This window comes from Lottia gigantea (genome assembly GCF_000327385.1).
Source record: "Lottia gigantea unplaced genomic scaffold LOTGIsca_14, whole genome shotgun sequence".
In the NCBI taxonomy this organism is placed as follows: domain Eukaryota; kingdom Metazoa; phylum Mollusca; class Gastropoda; family Lottiidae; genus Lottia; species Lottia gigantea.
The window spans coordinates 1687934-1707556 of NW_008707617.1; the positions used below are offsets into that span (position 1 = coordinate 1687934).

General features: G+C 33.2%; 1 protein-coding gene across 1 annotated transcript in view; it reads left to right on the top strand.

The window, feature by feature from the left end:
• LOTGIDRAFT_111741 (hypothetical protein) overlaps positions 1-19623 on the top strand; it is a gene marked incomplete at both ends in the record, with an annotated part of 39624 nt that overhangs the window by 9471 nt on the left and 10530 nt on the right. The window contains 7 exon segments of the mRNA XM_009049688.1: positions 4756-4853; positions 4869-4954; positions 9076-9131; positions 9313-9462; positions 9785-9896; positions 10596-10842; positions 15828-15963. Coding sequence (XP_009047936.1) covers positions 4756-4853; positions 4869-4954; positions 9076-9131; positions 9313-9462; positions 9785-9896; positions 10596-10842; positions 15828-15963 — 885 coding nt within the window.

Sequence of the window (19623 nt, forward strand, 5' to 3'; positions counted from 1 at the left end):
TCAGCACTCTTGCTTGGAGATAGAAAAAAATGTATTCTCTTTATCCACAGTGATAGATTACGTCCACAAGTAACAGAAAAAAAGAGTTTCTTTGTTCAAGCTGAATATGTTAGATTTCAGAGGCGGTTGGAAATCTCAAGTGGTTTTTAACTCTTTCCTGTAGAGGTACTCTCTCTCTGCAAACTACCTGACATCACTTTATTCCTGCTAGAGCTATATACACGAATCAAAGAAAAAAATATCATTCCTTCTGCTTTGCATTGGGAACTGTTTCTAGGGAGAGTTAAGATATGGGAAAGCGATTGTTGTTAATTAGGTATTATGTACTTAAGAACTCCGTTATAATATTATAACTAAATAGTGGGAATTTTTTGTCAACAGTCTAAAACAAACTGTCTGTTCACGGTTCACATGAACAGGTTTGCTTTCTACAAAAGATGCACTTCAATGGTTGACATGGATTGATGTCAAATTTCTTAAGTTATCTGGCATTCAAATGATGTCAATTTAAGCTCAATGCAGAGAGAGCTTAACATGTTGATAAAATGCATCGTTTTTTCATTATTTCAAATTGGTGCAGCTTTATAAGATAACAACTAAACAAACATTTATGAACGGTGACAATTGAGCAAAGTGGAAGATCGTGAGGATTTCATTGAGATCTTTGTTGACATGGCCTCCACATTGTCAACAATTGTAACATTTTCTTCATCACATATCAAAGCTGGACTCGTCTGGTTTTCTTGTTTCACAACCATTTCGAATCGGTTAAAAGTCATGTTAAATTGGTCGACAATCAGTAAAGCCGCTTCGAGATTAGAGTATTGAATTCACTAAATGTAAATCTTACTTAGGATGGTTGTGCTACATATAACGTCCGACATCCAGAAAAAAGACAAGTTGCGAATTTAGGAATGTTACAACCAATACTACACATGTCCATTCCTGTTAGCATTAATAAAATCATGAGACATGTACAATTTTGTTGACGGTGCCGTTATAAACTTCTTTTACAATATTCCACGACTAATCATAAATCAAAGTGCAATTTTAAGCCTGGGAATTTACAACTTGACCACCCTTATTCCCATTTACAAATAATATAATCGATATAATCTATCATGTAACGTAAAGCATTACCCACATATTGATCGATACGTAATCTCTTTGGGATAAAAAAAAAAAAGAGTGAACTATGTTCTCAAGTCTACCGTATCGTTAAACACGAAGTATAATATTTGATAGTAACAATACGATTAAGAAGATAACAATAGTCTTTATGTACCATGGGTGGATGCATGTAACTGATAAAGTCATTGCCACTTGTTGAAATGTATTTATATAGAGTGTCGTCAGAACTTAATTTAAACATAATCCCTTTTGACTATTTATCAATACCTATAGTAATATTTTATTAGTTATTAGAGGGGATTTGAAGCAACCAATAGGCAAATAAATATTCAATAAACGAATAAGCATATCTTACTACTAATATTTTTCGGTTTATTAAGGACTGCAAATATGTTGAAGGAATAAGTTGTTATTTTGACATCAAATCCAAAATTTATCTTTAAATTTATGTGTATTAATAATTTCATCAAATTTATTTCCAAAGTTTTCCACACATCGATGACGAAGTTTAAATATCACGTTTGTGAATGTTATATTCGCATAATGAGATGCTTTTAATTTTATTTTCATTGGGGTTGCCTGACACATATATTTACAATAATTAGGCATTATAAGTATTATAAATAATATACAAAACTCATATCTATCAGGGAATCACCCTTAAATGCGTCTAATAGTGTGCGCAAAAACAAGATACGGGTAATGTGTGCGAGAGCATCTTCTCAAAATGTAAACTGACGGACATTAATCCAAACATTGAACGACCATTTAGAGATCCGAACATAACAACCTAAATGACTAAATTGACACCAGATACTTATAGACTATTAGTACAAATTTCAAACCAAAAAAAAAATACCACTTAAAGTCCATGATGAAAGCTTTCGAATCACTCATTACGAAAAAGACAAAATAAGGAAACGTAGGTAAAGCTGAAATTACAAATATCGACACGATAGCGACGATATTTGGAATAAAATTATTATAAGTAAAAGCAAATCATTTGATATATTAAAATGCTGTGGACTTTTTTTTTCAGGTCGTTCGCCACAAAACCACGAGGAAAAACACCAGGTGTAACTAGCACAGGTACATCAACAACTGAAAGGTAGGGTTGACATTTTTATCTCTTAATTAAATTGACCTATCATTATAATTATTTTGGCTCTATTCATCTAAGACCACATTTTTCTTGGGAAGTAAGTTAGTCTGTGTTGACCAAACTTCCTAAATGTGAGTACATTTTCTTTTTTCCGGGTGGTCTTATGACAAAAACTACTAAATGTTCTGTTTTGTTTGATAATTAGTAAATTTGCTGTCTACTAGGACTTTTATATTTGAACCATAAGAAGTGCACAGAATTACTCTTAATCATTGCATTAACACCACCGACATCCATTTACACTTTTATTTGTATAATTAAAGTTTGGTTCCCTTATTTTGACTGAAAGTGAAACTGCAAATATTTCTATGAATAGAAAGTAGAGGCGTTCTTATGATTTGGAAAAATTCCAATGTGTCTCGCATGTCCATAATTAATTCATAATTAGACAAATTAGAAGAGAATTGCCAGCAGAGTGGCCGATCAAGAAAGATCACAAAGTATGTTTTTGTTTATCCAGACAGTACATAAATGGACGTGTTAAAACTCTTAAGTATATGCAATAAGAACATAACGATATGAATAAGAATACACGTTAATCCATTAGAAACACTAATTAATCAAATAGTTTGATAAATTTGACACTAAAAAATAAGGAAACCATCTTTATATACATAAATACAAATATTAATTTATAAATTAATGTTGCTCTTAACAGTGCCACATTCGAACATAATGCAGACGTTATTGGTTTGTCCAATAGGATTGACGACTTGACCAATACAGTCTCAGAGTAGCACCAGACTCCCCTAATGGTTATTATATAGCTACATAATAGTATAATATGCCTGTATATTATACATACATGTTATGGAAAAACATAAGATGTTTCTCAGTTATATAAATTTTCTCTTACATTCCTTGAGAAATATTCTGAGAGCTCTTGAAGGTGACTATTCATACATTCAACGCGGTCACTTATGAGACACATCTTTTCTTCACTGAATTTCTCTGTATTGTTACTTTTCGCTTTTAACGCCCTTAATACAAGCATTCGTCTTTAAACATAATCATTCTAGATTTTTTTTTACCCATTTCTATGTTTTCATTGGTTATTCAAGTATTAAATATACTTTGTTTGAGTTTTTTGTTAGGATACATTACTCAGTACATAGATACTTGTCCAGCAACTGATGTCGGCCATTTTAGAAATGTGATATTGGATTAATTAATAAATCAAAACGTTGGAATATTTGATTCTGTTGCACGAGTACTTTTTTAATTTTTTTGTTCTTCATAAATATGCTGTTTTGTATGTATCACAATTGGCTTTATATCAACATATTGTTTCACGAGATTTCGTTTTTAGTTAAAAGTTGAATTATTTGAAAATATTCTATGATTGTGTCCGCTTTCAGGGATAGTTAATATAACACGATACTCTGTTTTGGAATTGATTGGCTTGCTCATTCAATAAGATCTGAGCCAGGATTAGCTTTCGCCATCCTGGAACATCACTAACAATCATTTCTTCAGAAGTGGAATGCGTTTTCGCCGAGGACACAATGATTTCAATTTATATTAACATTTATAGCTTTTTAACTGATGTTTTGATTAATCGGAGAATCGGAGAGACACGAGACTACGACGGCTTTAGCAACTGATGGAATTTGATTTATCTCTTGACGTAGTCGTCATGAGCGCAGGAACAACCGAGAAATTGCCGTTTCTGTCTGTTGTTTTCTAGTAACAGATCTGACGTGTCTCAGATTCGGCGAATGATGCGTGTCTAATGTCCGAGTCACCAGCACTTGAAAATTCTGATCCAAATTATTTTGTTTTTACTATCGGCTGATGACAGTTGCTTGCGGTCAGATAATGGTTTGATATGAGACCTTCGCACTGTGATCTACATGGTGTAGAAAAGGAAGGACGTAAAACTCCATTTCGGATCTGATCAGATGCTTTGAACTGCCAGTCGGTCATTATATCAGGATATAGCTAAGGGAGATAACTATGTGTATTGTAAACCACAACTAATCGATTTCGACGAAACTTAACAAAGGATAAATTGCATTATATTACAAGAAAAGCAAAACCTAGGCTGTAATTACGTAGAGGCAAAGGTAGCTGCACGTTGTAATATACTGAATTTAGTATTTTGCAGCTTGTAATAAAGTCGTTCTCATCGTCAGACGCCCCGTGACCAAATTACCTTTCTTTAACTTACACTAATTTACAGACTTGAAAATTATATAGGTGTAACATTATAAGGCAGGTGGAAATTAATATTTCTATGAAATGATATTTGTATGGGTCATGAAGTCATGACTATGAGTCACCTAGACACTTGATCAATGTGTGTGATAATTTGTATATATTTTCTCAATGCAACTTATCTACGTATCATACAAACACCATTAAAAAACACTAGACATTTCACTTTTTTTGCAAACTTATTTTTTATAGACCTACACTAAAACATCTCATTCAATATATCAACCAACAACACTTTTATCGAGTTTTATTGCATTTTGTGCCACGATACCGTTACAAAGAATCTATAACAAACACCGTTTGGCAAACAAACAAGTGATTTTTTATCACAAAAAGAGGTTTGGTAAATGTAGGTAAGGCCAAAAATTGACTAATGTTTTATGTTCAAATTGCAGGTATGACAGATCTCTGAAAAACCAAACAACAGTTGCACAATACTTCAAGGTAAGATATTTTTGTTATTTATGCAATGCAATTTTTTCATCAATTGAATATTGCTGGTATATGTTTTGGCCTCATCACTTGGCAAGGACATTTAGTTTGAGGTACGTGAATCCGTGACTGGGTCACCCAGAATTCTCAAGGTCATTAATGTATCAGCTGATGAATGGCTATTCCCTGATTATTGTTTAGTGGGCGGGTGTTTGGTATTCATGATGCTGTCGCAATTAAAGTTATCCAAAATGAAGGAAATTGCGATATCGATAGCTGCAAATTATCAGTGGACCGATAAAGCCTATATTATTTTTTGTATCATTTGCATATTCATGTAAATACTTATTATAATGACGAGTGCTAAGAAATTTTTCTACAATATACATTGTTAATATGAGGTCAATGTTAATTTAAAAATCATTTTGAGGGATTTTTCTCATGATGATTCAGATTTGATAACATATTCAACCGTGTTCCACTTAAGAAAGTGATCCTCGTAAAAGGAATCTAAAATAAATATTCATGATGTCACGTGGTTTTCATTCGGGCCTATCATTGCGCTTTTACATAGTCATTTTTTACAGATTGTTTTGTACTAATGTACATAAGCACAAAACTCAAGGATATCGTGAGCTACCGGGATACTACCTCTGGAACAAAAATGGTTGCTTTACTTGGTAACAATTCATTGACTCATACAAAGCATATTGAATAAAGTGAACCAGAGTTCCTTCTATTCATTGATAACACCGATGGGACTGAACGAGCGTTATAAATACGTTTAGATATTAACCTGCCGAGTATAGGAATTTTGAAAACTTTGAATGTAAACACGAAATAAAAGGTCAAAAATATGCAATAACATTGTTAATCCACTTAACATAACATTATGCAAGTTTTTTTTTCACAGATATGCAGCAAGTAAATTAACTAAATAAAATTAAATAGTAGATGCTTAATGTTGACTAAAAGAAGATTTCACCTGATCTTACAATGTCAACAACAAAATATTTCCTTTTAAAAAATCATGTTAAGTGATAGACAAGATTCGGGTAAAGCAAATACAACTTATCCTAAACAACTTTACCTCAAATGTTTTTTATCATTTTGTTCTTAAATGCCAAGTTAAAAAAAATTTTCCATACCTTTACTTCTTTATAAAGACATTTCATTCATGCTTCTGCATTGTTTTAATGTTTATGTTGACAACAGGTTGAACTAAATCTCACAAGGAACATGGAGTATTTGATGTAACATTTTTTCATCACCACTGAATTCAGTTTCTCATTGTGCATCTTATAATTTTTGTTATAAAACAAGTTTTTCAATGTCTTAGTTAAATATAAACTGAACTTGTATAATTGACATAGTAATTTGATTTGTAAGTGTTATCAATACGAAAATCTACCAATACGAAGGTAATTGGACTTTTATCTTACCTTCTCACCAAAAATTAACTAAGTGTTACATTACCAACCCAGATCACTTTTCGGAAAGAATCTCATCAAATTCCATATTTTCCGCCATTTTAACAGTATTCAAAAAAAAATAAAATACAAAAAAAAAACCGTCGAAAATCAAGATAAAACTCAAGAGAAACTGGACGCTGAATTGGTTTCGGGCACGAGTGTTTGTTAATAAATGTTAATATTTTACGGATGGGCAAGTGCCATTGGTGCGAATGCTCTGGAAGCCAACTTAGAAACGAAGTTTTCTTTTGAAATGAATAGTAGTTATTGTCTTTTTATAAACTTAAATCTGTAATCCTCGACAATATACTTTTTAGCAAAATATATCTAGATAAGTTTGGGTAAGGGATATCTAGTAGTGATAAAAAAAAGTCAACAGGATATTCGAATCTTTTTGTGGTATATCGGCTAATCAAAGATTTCGCCTCGTCCCGCTATACAAAAAATACAATTTATTTAAGACCAAATTCTCACAAATAAGCTGCTATCAAGATATCTTGTGTCCAATCAAAGTTAAAGTTTTAGATGTACACAGAGAACGGTTTGTCGAACACCTTATGTCAATATTTTATTAAAACGAGAAAACCTGCCACATTCTACTTGATACTGTTCAATATTTACCCGTCACAGTTGAATATGAACACAATATTTAACCTGGTGTCCATATATTATTAATACCATTATAATCAATTTTAGAAGTGCACCACGAATAAAGCCGCGAATAGACGATGTCCGGTGTCCGGTGCGGTGTACTATGCGGAATTATTGATACAGTACAAAAGAGAACAAGTGAAGACACGAGGTACGAGTCCGGACACGGTGCGCACACGATTCGCTTCTACTATTTTCTACTGTATCGATAAGCCCACACCGTACACCGCACCAGACACCGTCTATTCACATATTAAATTTAGTAATTCATAGAAATCACATCAAATCACACCGAAATAATGTTAATAACGTTCTCCCATTCACATAATAGAATGGCCGGGTGTAGATCAGATAAAAACAAATTATCTCCCTTTGATATCTTTATACTTTTTGTCAACAAAATTGAGTCAAAACGCGCCCCGACAATTCTTAATTAACCCGTCCACTCTTTGCTTTTCACAATTGTCAAAACCGAATATCCTGATTTCACTTTATAATCAAAGAATCCGGGTAAGACTGTATTTGTCATTATTTGCCCTTTATTTATTTATTAATATCTAACATCCTTTTAAAACAATACTAAAACGACTAGATACGGAAGTATGAAAGACAAGGTTTTCTACTCATGTTCCCCTAAGCCTTATTTCCCATGAGAAAACTGCAACAGTTTGCGGTTATTCGCAAATTTTGCCAAGCAATCTTTTAATTCTTTGTGTCTAGATAAATACCAGTAATGTCAGACCATAAAAACCCCATGAGAGACATTTAACACATACACACGATTTGTTTTATGGTTTAACGCCAATTACAGCATAATGCCTCATAGATTATGATCATAAGCAGGATACAGTTTTATGTATCTCATACCCCCATTTCACCTAGAAATCGTCCGTGAAGACCGAGCTGCGATCTCAGAGCGTGGCGTGGTCGCCGAAAGTCGTACACAGTCGACGGTTGACCGAGGGTTGGTCACGCCTTGATCTTCCGTGGTCGCACATAGTCGAGGATTGGTCTCCCCAATAAAAAGACATGTCAAAAAACTGAGCTTCGATCTAAAAGTCGCACAGAGAGCGTCGAAAGAACGAACAAGATCGAAGAAAAATCAAGCTGCGATCATAGTCGCACGTGGTCGCGGGCGATTTTCCCAGATCGTACTTGGTGAAATGACCTCTTCAATTATAAGCAATAGGCTCTCAAAAAAATGAGGTTTTACTTAATTTTCCTTTGGGTTACTGAAGATGGACAATAAGCCAAGGCTTCTTGTTCTACAGGCTGTGTACGTTAAAGATCCATCGACTGTTGGAAATCGTTAAACAGTGGGTTAATGCCGCTGCCCTGGCAAAATCTTTCCATAATTACATGCTTTTAGGATTACTGCTATTAGGAGCCGAAAAGTAAAACTTAAAACTCCAATATATTCAATTTGATTCTTTGAACTGAAAATAAATCATTTCATTTACCTAAGAGGAATGTTTTTCTGCACTTGGTCCAACACTATAGAGTTCGATAGTTGACTTTCTGGGTGGTTGTTTGGGTGTAAAACCTTATCTGAAAGCTATAACTTACAAAGCATTTATGGAGCAATTGTTGCATGGGCTGTACAAGTTCATTGCTATTTAGATAACATGTACTTGGTATGCACAAACAAATAGAAAGAACTGAATATACAGAAGTACAAATCGGCTAGAATTTAAAATTAATGACCGAAATCTAAATATTATCCCTCCAGACATGTTTGAAAAGTAATTTTATCCTGTTAGATAAGTGTAATATATGGGTGACTGAAAATTTTAATAAGCTATGATTGTCAAACGAAGCTAAAATTTGTTATTCTTTGAAATATTTCGATGATTGAAATCTACAGCGTCGGAAGCAAGAGTGAAGTTCATGGAATGTCAGCGATTCTCGTTGAAATAGGCCGACTGGTAATTGTATATCAGTTTGATATTCCAATACTTATACTAATTCTTAAAAGCAACTGATGACTCATGAGCTTAATTATATTTTCAGAATTCCTTGGTGGATCTTATGACTCGGATGAACTCGTCTGATCCCAGCTTTGTAAGGTAAGGGATTAATACATTGTTAAGTTTTATCACATGTGCCATTTCCTTAAGATCAGAAGACATGTCTGTTTGTTGAGACAGAGCATATAAGAACCTGTATCGGTCAAAGGCAATTTTGTTATGCTCAAGTCATAAAGTTGGTAATAGAAGCTGCAAAAGTATATCTTCTGTTTTATCAAAGGTGTATCAAGCCAAATGATCAGAAAGTACCAGAAAAGTTCCAGCATGACCAGGTTGTTAACCAACTGCGTTCGAGTGGGGTATTTGAGGTCAGCCGCATACGACAAACAGATTATCCTATTAGAATGGCCTTTGGCAAGTTCATTGACAGGTAAATGTTGAATTTTGAATTGACCTTAATGACCTTTCTTGTGACTATTTCCAAATTTAACGATTCGTGCATTCCTCAGTAAATGAGCTGAAAATTAGTTCGGAAATTAGATTTAGATGATAAGTACTAAGCAAGATTTTAAGTTAAGAATCAACGATTTTATAAATGCTGAGACATGTGCATTTGTTTTGCATATTCCATAGTTAACAAACTTCTCCCATGTCCTGCTTTTCAAAAGTTTAAGACTGGTAAAGCCTCCAATTATTTGCTCGACTCGCTCCAATCCATTATTTCTTCATCTATATTTTTATTCTATTACTAGATATAAGATAATTGGATTTCGACCAAATATGTATGTGGAGCCCAAGCCTATTAACTGTGTTGCCATACTGAAGACATTGGGACTTTCTGATTTTGAAACAGGACAGACCAAGGTATAGTTTTCCTTCACTTACAGTATATTGTTCAGCAATTTTAATGGATAGAAACTAGTTTTGGGGTAATCAAAATGGTTTCTTTAAGTGATAATACCATTTGTATAAAATTTATGTAAGAATTATAGAATGTAATTTTGTGTATATGATCTTAAAGCCATATTTGAATCCTCATTATTTAAAATAAAAAAAACTATGGTAAATACCAAACAAGTACCTGGCTTATAGATGTCTCCGGTGTATTTGACTTGATGTCGATACGGGAACAATGTTTTTCTCCTAATGATTCTTATTGTCTAAGGAATGTACTGATTAAATGAATAAATACACCAATTTTCAGATTGTGTTGACTTCTTCCACGATTAAATAACAGTGGGCAAAACACAAAGTTTGCTTTATTCCTTTAAAAAATATAAACTGATTTCGACTTAATCGAATGTGACAACATTTGCTCTAGAGGGTCATGTAGTTCTATCTGAAATTTCACTTGTTTTAAATTTTTAAATTGTGTAGGTGACAGCATGATAAAAATTGATGAACCTCAAACTAACCATAGTTCAAGATGATTTATTAAATGATTTAAAAAAAACCAACTTAAGCACGCAATAAGAATATAATAACTATCGTATTGAAATTAGTTGTTGGGGTTGTGACCCACTATCTTAAAGGATTTTAAAAAATGACTATGATCTCTTTCAGGTCTTTCTACGTTATTCACATTTAGACAGATTAAATGAGTACCTTCAAGAACTAGACAGAAAAGCTACCATAATTCAAGCCCGTGTTCGAGGTTACCTGTGCAGAAAGCACAATAAAGTAAACCATGCTCGCAAAAAGATGGAGGAAATAGCATTTGAAGCCTATAAGCAGAGAAATAGAGAAAGCTTTAATGAGAAATTGAAACAGACACTACATAATCTAAAAGATGACCATGATTTAAATGTAAGTTAGCTTCTAAAACAATTTGACCCTAAACAAAACAGTGTGTGTAATATTCTGGTAGGTCTGCATTAACATTATATCCATAGTAGCATAGGTGAAAAATATATATCATATAGCATATTCTATAACCAGCTTGGTGACAAGGCCTGAATTTTCTTCGGCTGATATTAGCATGACTAACGTCTATTTATTGATATTCTGTTTCTTATCAGCATTACAAAAATACCAAAATATTTCCGAAATCTTGATCACTTTATCACATAAATTCTCTTCCATTCTCTGTCAGACGGTTCGAGAAATTGTTGAAAATTCTTCGTTATGAGAACAGACTTGGAATACTCTATCTGCACAATGTAAAGCCATTACGAACTTGACCTTGACTTCTATAGAGGCCTCTCTTGAATACAGCGATTTGATTGGATTGTACGCTAGCGAATACAACCAATCAGAGCCCTCGACAGAAAGAATGTGACTATTATGGCTAATTGTTTACAGAGTTTCTGTATTCGTTAGAGAACAATCCAACCAAATCGCTGCATTTTCAAACTTCAGAGGTACATGAATAGTGGCCATTTTAGTCATGGTATAAGACGAAGTTCGTAATAGCTTGACATTGTAAAAATGAGAAAATACGGAAATAAAATGTTTCCCTGATATACTTCGTACTGCCTGTATTTCTATCTCGGTAGCTTTTATCGAATATCTGACGTATCTGTGAATGTATATCAGAATATCAATTATTATTCTGTCTGAATATTAGACATGATATTCCAGTTGACACAAGAGTTGTATCGTCATTTCAATCGAATTAAAATACAGCTCTAAGCTTTTTCTATTTGATTTCGGGGAAGGGAGGGTTTGATTCTCCCAAAAGTTCCCGTTTATGAAAAAAATCAACCTATCATATGCTCTGTTTGCAAAGCAAGCACCGTCACCCACAGAAAATTATAAGAAAATATCAAAAGCTGTATTTTGATTTGATCTGTTTCTTATTTGTGTATATTTTCGAATGTTACTAAAACCGCTTTTAGCGTATATCAATTATTAAGAACATTGCTCATGCATTGGAAATGGGTTAACTCATGATCACTATAAATATAGTAAATTTCAATCATTGACACTGTCAATGAATAATTGAACATTTAAAGCTTTTTGTCATTTGTCATGTCCTCAATCTTTCACATTGTGCAAAGTACTATGTGCTTTAATTAGACTGGGAAAGTTGATATTGTCTACTTGAAACTTGTGTAAAGTTCATCTTCCCTCATTAATCTGGACCAGAAAATATACACTGGCTGGATCAAAAGAGACCAAACAAAGATCTGAAAATAGGTGAGTAAATGTATAGATGTTGTGATATATGGGTGGTTGTGGTATTCTCTATGCTATTTCTGTTCTTCAACTTTTAATGTAAATTACTATACTGTGGAACAGGGTTACCTCACATCATCTCTGGACCTAAACTGTAAGTATGAGGGTATATTAGATGCAGAAATTAAAGCAAGCCTTTTTTTCAGTTAAGTCAAACGTTCAATTAAACCTGTATTGTCAAGAGATATCACCTGCAATACAAATGGTTGAGTCATTGTACTATTACTACTATTTCTTATAATTAATTAGGAACGAATGCAAATTATTAAGAATTTAAACAGTTTTGATTTGAATTTGATGAACACTGTCTGAATTAAATATTACAGACGTTTTCTAGTTCCCACATTTGTAAGCCATACCTTTACATAGCTTATTTGGTATTTTTAAAGAGGTTTTGATTGCAATCGCAAAAATTGTCGTTTAGTTTATATGAATATGAAAATTGCGACGAAATATTGGTCTATACTTTGAACTTTTCGTCAGAACATATTTGTTAAATTAAAAGATTTAAGGCCTTCTGGGCATATGTTGAGAAAGATGTAATCAAAAGTTCCAAATGTGTCAAATGTCCAGTCATTGGTCAGTGACCTATTTAGAGCCTAACAGACACAATTGGTATAAACATTTGTTCATGTTGGTGTTGGTTTAGGCTCGCTAAATGATCAATACAAGGTCAACGAGAAAATACTAATATTTGTGATTTCCACATACCACTTTGTTATTTATTCGCAATTGTTTTCAAATCTAACAGCTAATATTTTAATACTGGGTTTCACTAGAGTTAAAGAAATTCCTATAATATTGCAAATTATATCATTACGTTTATGTAACAGCTGTAATATCCTTGATTTACGTTATATCACCGAAAATCAATGCAGAACCTATTTTTTTTAAAACTGGGCGTAAATTGTAGCCTTTTTCATCATACCAATATTTAAAAAAATTCAATGTTGTTTCGTGGCAGTTGGAAATACTTGCCCCTCTGACGACGTATTTGAAAGTACTGATGTTTTACCACACACAGGCTGCAGAGTGCGTATCTTGCTATATCTTTTACAATGTCAAGCTAAAGGCTGTAAACATTATAGCTTTGTGTCTTTCTGTCAAGGCCTCTGATTGACTATATTCTCTAGCATACAAACCAATCAAATCGCTTAATTTACAAACTTTCACGATACAAGAAAGGTGATTATTGCAGTCAAGGTATAATTATGAAGTAATAGCTTGATATTGTGAAGATGATCTTTGCCGTGGACACACTGGTTTAATTGTTATACTAACGGCCAATTCTCACATACTCGGCATTAAATGTTTTAACTATCAAAAAGTATAGATGTTGTCAAACGCTTTGACTAGTCATTTTTCTTATGCATGCTGTTTGTCTTGTATTAGTTATACGTAGGATCAGTTCATTAACAATTAATTTTATGCCATAGCTATCTACGATTTCAGACATTTTCGTTTCAAAGCAGCCCAATATCTGGATGGAAAAGAATTGTTTCCAGCGATTTCTAAAATTATCTGGTTGATAGCTAATCTAGTTCGAGAGTAAAAGAAAATGTCTGAAATCGTATAGGCCTGTTTATTGACTGTTTAGTGTTTGCAATTGTTTCGTATGTTCCGTTGAGCCTTGTAGACGGATTATCCCTTTGACAAAAAGCTTATTCTTCTCGAACTAATATTGAATGACAAATACGGCACTCTGTTCGCTGTCCTATTGGACCACTGCCATTAGACCAGTTGAAGGTTGATCCACCAGTATTTCGTCGTTAAACACGACAAGATTTTTCAACGCTTTGAAAATTCACTGCGCATGCGTTTCCAGAGAAAGACAAAGGCAGGCTCATAGTTTGTCTGTTCAGGCGATTACTTTGCTTTTTCTGATTAGAGCTTACGTAATATTTACTTGGATGAGATCGAGAGTCCTGGGGAGTCGCTTGTCCTCATATGAACTTTGAGAAGTAGTCGACGGGTTTACGTGTACACGGACATACATTTAGTACTTCGGGATATGTATAATATGTGTTTATGCCTAAATGTTGGATATCTTTAAAAGTTCATAAGGATAATCTAAGTAATTGTTTTATATTTTTTTCGGTTTTAGAAATTGAAAAATTTGAATCCCCCTAAATCTCCAATACCTGGTATCGAGAAAGAGAAAAATGGAAGTGATGCGGTGTTAAATATGAGCTCATCGGATAAATATGCAAACAGCGATGGAAATAATCGCCTAGGATACGGTGAAGACGATGCACCGAGTGTACACAATAAACGGAGACGTAAACGTTGGCGCAGAAATTCACAGAAATCAAATACAACGGCATCAGGATCTACAGCAACGACTAACCTTTCATCGAACAATACGACACCTAACATGGACATAGGGTAAGTTGCTGTTTCATTGTTATCAGAGTATCTATTCTTGAAATTCTTAAATGTTTTAACCCAAACCGTCTTTATGTTAAGCATAAATGTTTCCTTGAAATATATGTTGAAACATAAGAAAGCATAGAACGTAGATTTTACTATTGGAATCTAGTAATTTTCTTTTTTTTCTCTCCATGAGATGGGATCAGTAACAGGCATCCAGATAGGGTATTATTTCTTTTATCAAATTCCTTGCAAAAGTAGCAAACACTGTTTTGTGAAATGATATGAATGAGATTCTCTTATTTTTGTCTTAAAACTGCACTAATGCATCATAAACCAACAATTGAGCATATATATACCGACTGACCTGTCAAACAAACTCAATCCGAATTATGTATACATCTTGCTAAAACTATTAAGTCGATTCTCCTCTCAATTTTATACAAGTACTGTTTATTTCTTTGTATCGACAAGAGTATTATTGACATAGGATCAAGTCATCTAGCTCAGCTAGAAATTCTCCCAGTCCAATTTATTTCCTGTGAAATAACATCATGTTCTTTGACCACCGAGCAACAGTTGAGATGGCCAGCGGCCAGCAATCTTTGTGATGCATCGCTTTTAAAACCACCATTTTCATTATGCTTTGATCCTGACAAATTTAGAAGCAATGAATATATAAACAAGTCAGAATTTATTCAGAACTGAAACAGAATAGAAATTGCAGACCAATTCTGAGAATATAATTGACATTTCTAATTTGACGGAATACCCCATCTGGCATATCATGCGTCTTTAGACGTTACGATCTGTAGCTTTTACAACCAACACATTTCTGGATCATGTATAATTTATATCTACATAGCTTATAATGCAATTCGACATATTAAGCTCTATTGCACATAAAAAATCATTTTATTAGGGACAATCCAGTTTTGCCCAGGTCTGTATTCGACCAAGATAACCGTTTGTCTGAAACGTTCCTTCATTACATCTTTCTCTGGAGGACATGCAAAGCTACTGGTCATTACTTCAGTTAATTGGTTGATGCGACATTAAACAAACCGGTCAGAAATCTTATAATCTACAATTTATACACAGATCACAAGAGTCACAATTTTAAACGTATTTATTTTTCACAACGTTACATTTATCCATTTGTCAACATATCAAGTTCAGTTAACTATGTGGCATTGATCTTAGCCAGTTTTGCAATAACTTATGACATGCTTCAACAGTTTTTACCAGTTTTTTTCTCCGTTTCTTGTGGCTTTGGTTTGAGTATGAGTATGAGTCCTATCTGCAAACTGTGGGAAGAAAACGGTCAATTTACTTCCAAAAATACATCAAATACATCATTAGGTAGTGTTGGAGAAGTGATGAAGTGTAACAGAATGAATCTAGAACTGACTGGGTTGAGCCTTAGTCTTCCAGACATTTTGGAAACTTGTATTACACGAAAATCAATACTTTAATAATGGAACGATATTAAGAGTGCAAAAAATTAAGGGTTACCTCATTGGTATTTTCAAACAGATTGGAAAGAGGCACGCATACTTTTATTTATCCTACAAAAACACTGATTTTGTTAAAAAAAAAATAGCAAATTGAAAATTTAATATCTGATTCAAATATAAAAGGCAACGTGACTTACGTGAGAAAAAAGCACATGCAATTGACTATTGAATTTTGCTTCTTAATTAGTTCCATGGATATATAATAAGGGTATATTTTACGTATCATTTGAAATATTCCACTGTTCTCAGCTGTACAAGTGTGAAATTGTTGGGACCCTCCCTGGTGAAATGTTGAAATGGTTTCAATAAGTTTGTTAAAGGATTCGTAGAAAGATTACTAAGAAGTTGAAAAATCTCAGTGCGAAAGGCTTGTCAAGAAAAGAGCAAGGTGATCCCGACCTCCTTATCGAGTTAAACGATTTAAATTGGATTTGTCAAAAGTCACAGACGATAGGAAACGCAAACATAGTGTTAGAAATCTGACATAATCGTACGATTATCGCTCCATTGTTAAAACCCTTGTGCTACAAACTTTAAACATCCTTTTAAATCAATTCTACTCAAGAAAAATGTCGACAATGACGTATTTGGAAGTCACGATTATCTTATCATCATTGATTTAACTCATTAAAACGAAAGGGATGAATGTTAAATAAACTTGCTATATCGCGTACACCATGATAGAGTTTATTCATTAAGTTAAAGAAAAACAAATCCACTCACGACGATTTAGGTAGGCAATGAGAATGACATGATTTGCACGTTTTTGTGATTATCTTTCAATTAATTACACAAGACAAAGGTGGAAATTGATACGCCTAAAGAACTGCAATTTAATCTTAAACCAGAATAGTGCAATAAAAAATGTTTTGTGAAAATGTGAAAGAATTTGGTATGATATGAGTGTCATTGTTACAAATTGATTGGTTGAAAGTCAGTTTAACAAGAAACCGTGTAATAGGAAGCTAATGTTAGCTCAGAATCTTGATACTAGACGCATATTCCCGATTTCTATTGACTCTATTGATCACTTCGTATAAACCGATCGGTTTAGCCAAATATCTTTACCAATTTTATGTTAATCCGCGCATGAGAAACTGTTTTTCCATCACCTTAAGAAAACGTTTTTCTTTGAGGTTACAAGACTTAGTCGAAATTGCAATTCAGATTAATTCGGCGCCCACAATGGTGACGAATTGTTATTTGGAGCAAGTCCACTATCTTATTTTTAGATGCAATTTGGCTGCCATTTAAAACATATTCGTCAATTTAAGTAAACATTGATGTGTTTAGAGATCACCCAATCTTCGTAATACTAACAGGAAGAAATCATTGATCGCCTTGTCAAACCACAAAGTATGGTGACATTTGCTAGCCAGTCCGCTTTATACCCATGATTCTGTTCGGCAAATGGCCAACATGTAGTTGCAATACCTGGTTGCAGGTGACGAATAATGGAGGATAACTTTTATCAAATTGAACTCGTAATGGATAATTGATCTAAAGAATTTGGATTTTGATAGGATGACTTTTGAAAGGTTTGTTCTTCTGTTTTTTGCAGATATTTTCTTCTACTTCATTGTATACTTAATGGGTCAGTCTTATAAAGAAGCATTTCGGACGTCTTGTTGACTTATGGCTGTGGAAAAGTAAACCGATGACAATGTTGGGCTGTGTTATTCAATTGCTATGTCTTTACCTTGTGTGTATGGTAATGAGAAGACCTTTCCTATTGTCTGCTAGCTTAAACAGATTATAAGTTAACTTGGCCAAGTTAATCAGCGGATGAAATCGTCTAACGTAACGGATTCTCAAACAAAACGAGGGCTATACTTTCGACTGAGAAGTTTAATATTGTTTGTTAACTTTTAACCTTGTTGCCTTAACAGAATGAAAAAAAAATGTATTCGTCGGGTTTTGTTTTCATGTAAATTGTGTCAACCAATTTGGGTTCTACTTATTTACATTCCACTGTTTGCTTTTGACATAACCAATTCTTGAATGTTGCTATACACAAATTTTGAACCTTAAGATCAAGATCTTACAGAAATTACATGTCCACAACTGGTTATCTATTTTTCTAAGAGTATATATCCGAATGGGATTCACTATTAATCTGTTAGAAAGAAATATCAGTTGATCAGTATTTTTAATAAGATTTGTGTAAAAAATGATTCATAGTTTAGTTAATTACCTCATATTTTCACTTGTGGTAAAGTTTTTTTTAACATGAGAAACACTTTATAGATTTTAGATGATATATTGGTCGAAGTCTTGGGTAGAGATTCCAACTATAACGTCTATATTGGCCTTTTAGTTTCCAATATCCTTGTACAAAGTTAATAATTATTAAATTTCAGACATTGAAATTAGAACCTAGAACACAAAAGTAACCCATGGAAATGTAGCTCTTTGCCCTTTCTTTGTAGTTTCTGCTGTGATTTTAAAAGCATTATTTTGAATATTCAGACACCATACTTGAAATGGTTATGGTGCAAATGAAATCTGAATGTCTCACTGATTCACATTCACAAGAACTGGAAACCTTTTTTCAATACTTTAAGAACTTCATATAAAGGACATTTTGCGTGTGACCAGACAAAATTTTCCATACGTTACGTTTATGGCTCTAATGCTAAAACTCCTATGCATGGAAAATTACCTGGTCTCTGAAACACATCTAATATCAGATTATGTGGAGATTGATAAAATGTTTGTTTTTCAAATTCCAATCAGATGTCTTCTCTTGTGATTTTATTTTATATATAAGGTATACTTGAAGCGATTATAAAAGTGTTCATTATCCATACCATATTACTTAACTTCAAATCCATAAGCTTAAAATTGCAACCGTCACCCCATTGATTAATCATTGAATCACAATTTTCTAAAAAAGCAAACAATTAAGGAAAATATAAACCGCCAAAATGTTTTGACGACAAACATTCGTTTATGAGGTTGTTAAAATATTTACTTTCAGACTGCCGAAGTAAATTCAGTCCTGAATTCTTGGGATTTCTTTACAGAAACTTTGGCGTTTCTTGGATTAGTTTTATAGAGAGTTTAATCTTTTTAAATTTTAATATCTGAAAATAAACACTTTTAATCTTATTATCAAACTTCATTTCGGAGCTTTTTCCTAATCCTGATGAAATAAAGTTTTAGATTTTTGTCAAATTTTGTGATCTATTTTGTTTGAATTTAAAAATTTGGTATTTGATAAAGCTTTAATTTTGTTTTCTCTGAGAATTGGGTTTGATAACGAATACCGCACTTAATTGAAACCCATTTTGGTGACATGCCAATTAGAGTTTTCTAAAGATGCATTGCTTTGTTGAATTATACTGCTGAAAGAATAATTGTTCTGTTCTAAACCGGGCATGTATATATATTGTGTACTCAATTAAATGATATACTTTAAGGGCAACATAAGCAACTTATATTCTTTACCAAGATTCAACCGAAAATATTTCGATTTTACCAACAACTGCTTGGTAATTTTGATGAAGCTAGAGTGATGGTCCTTT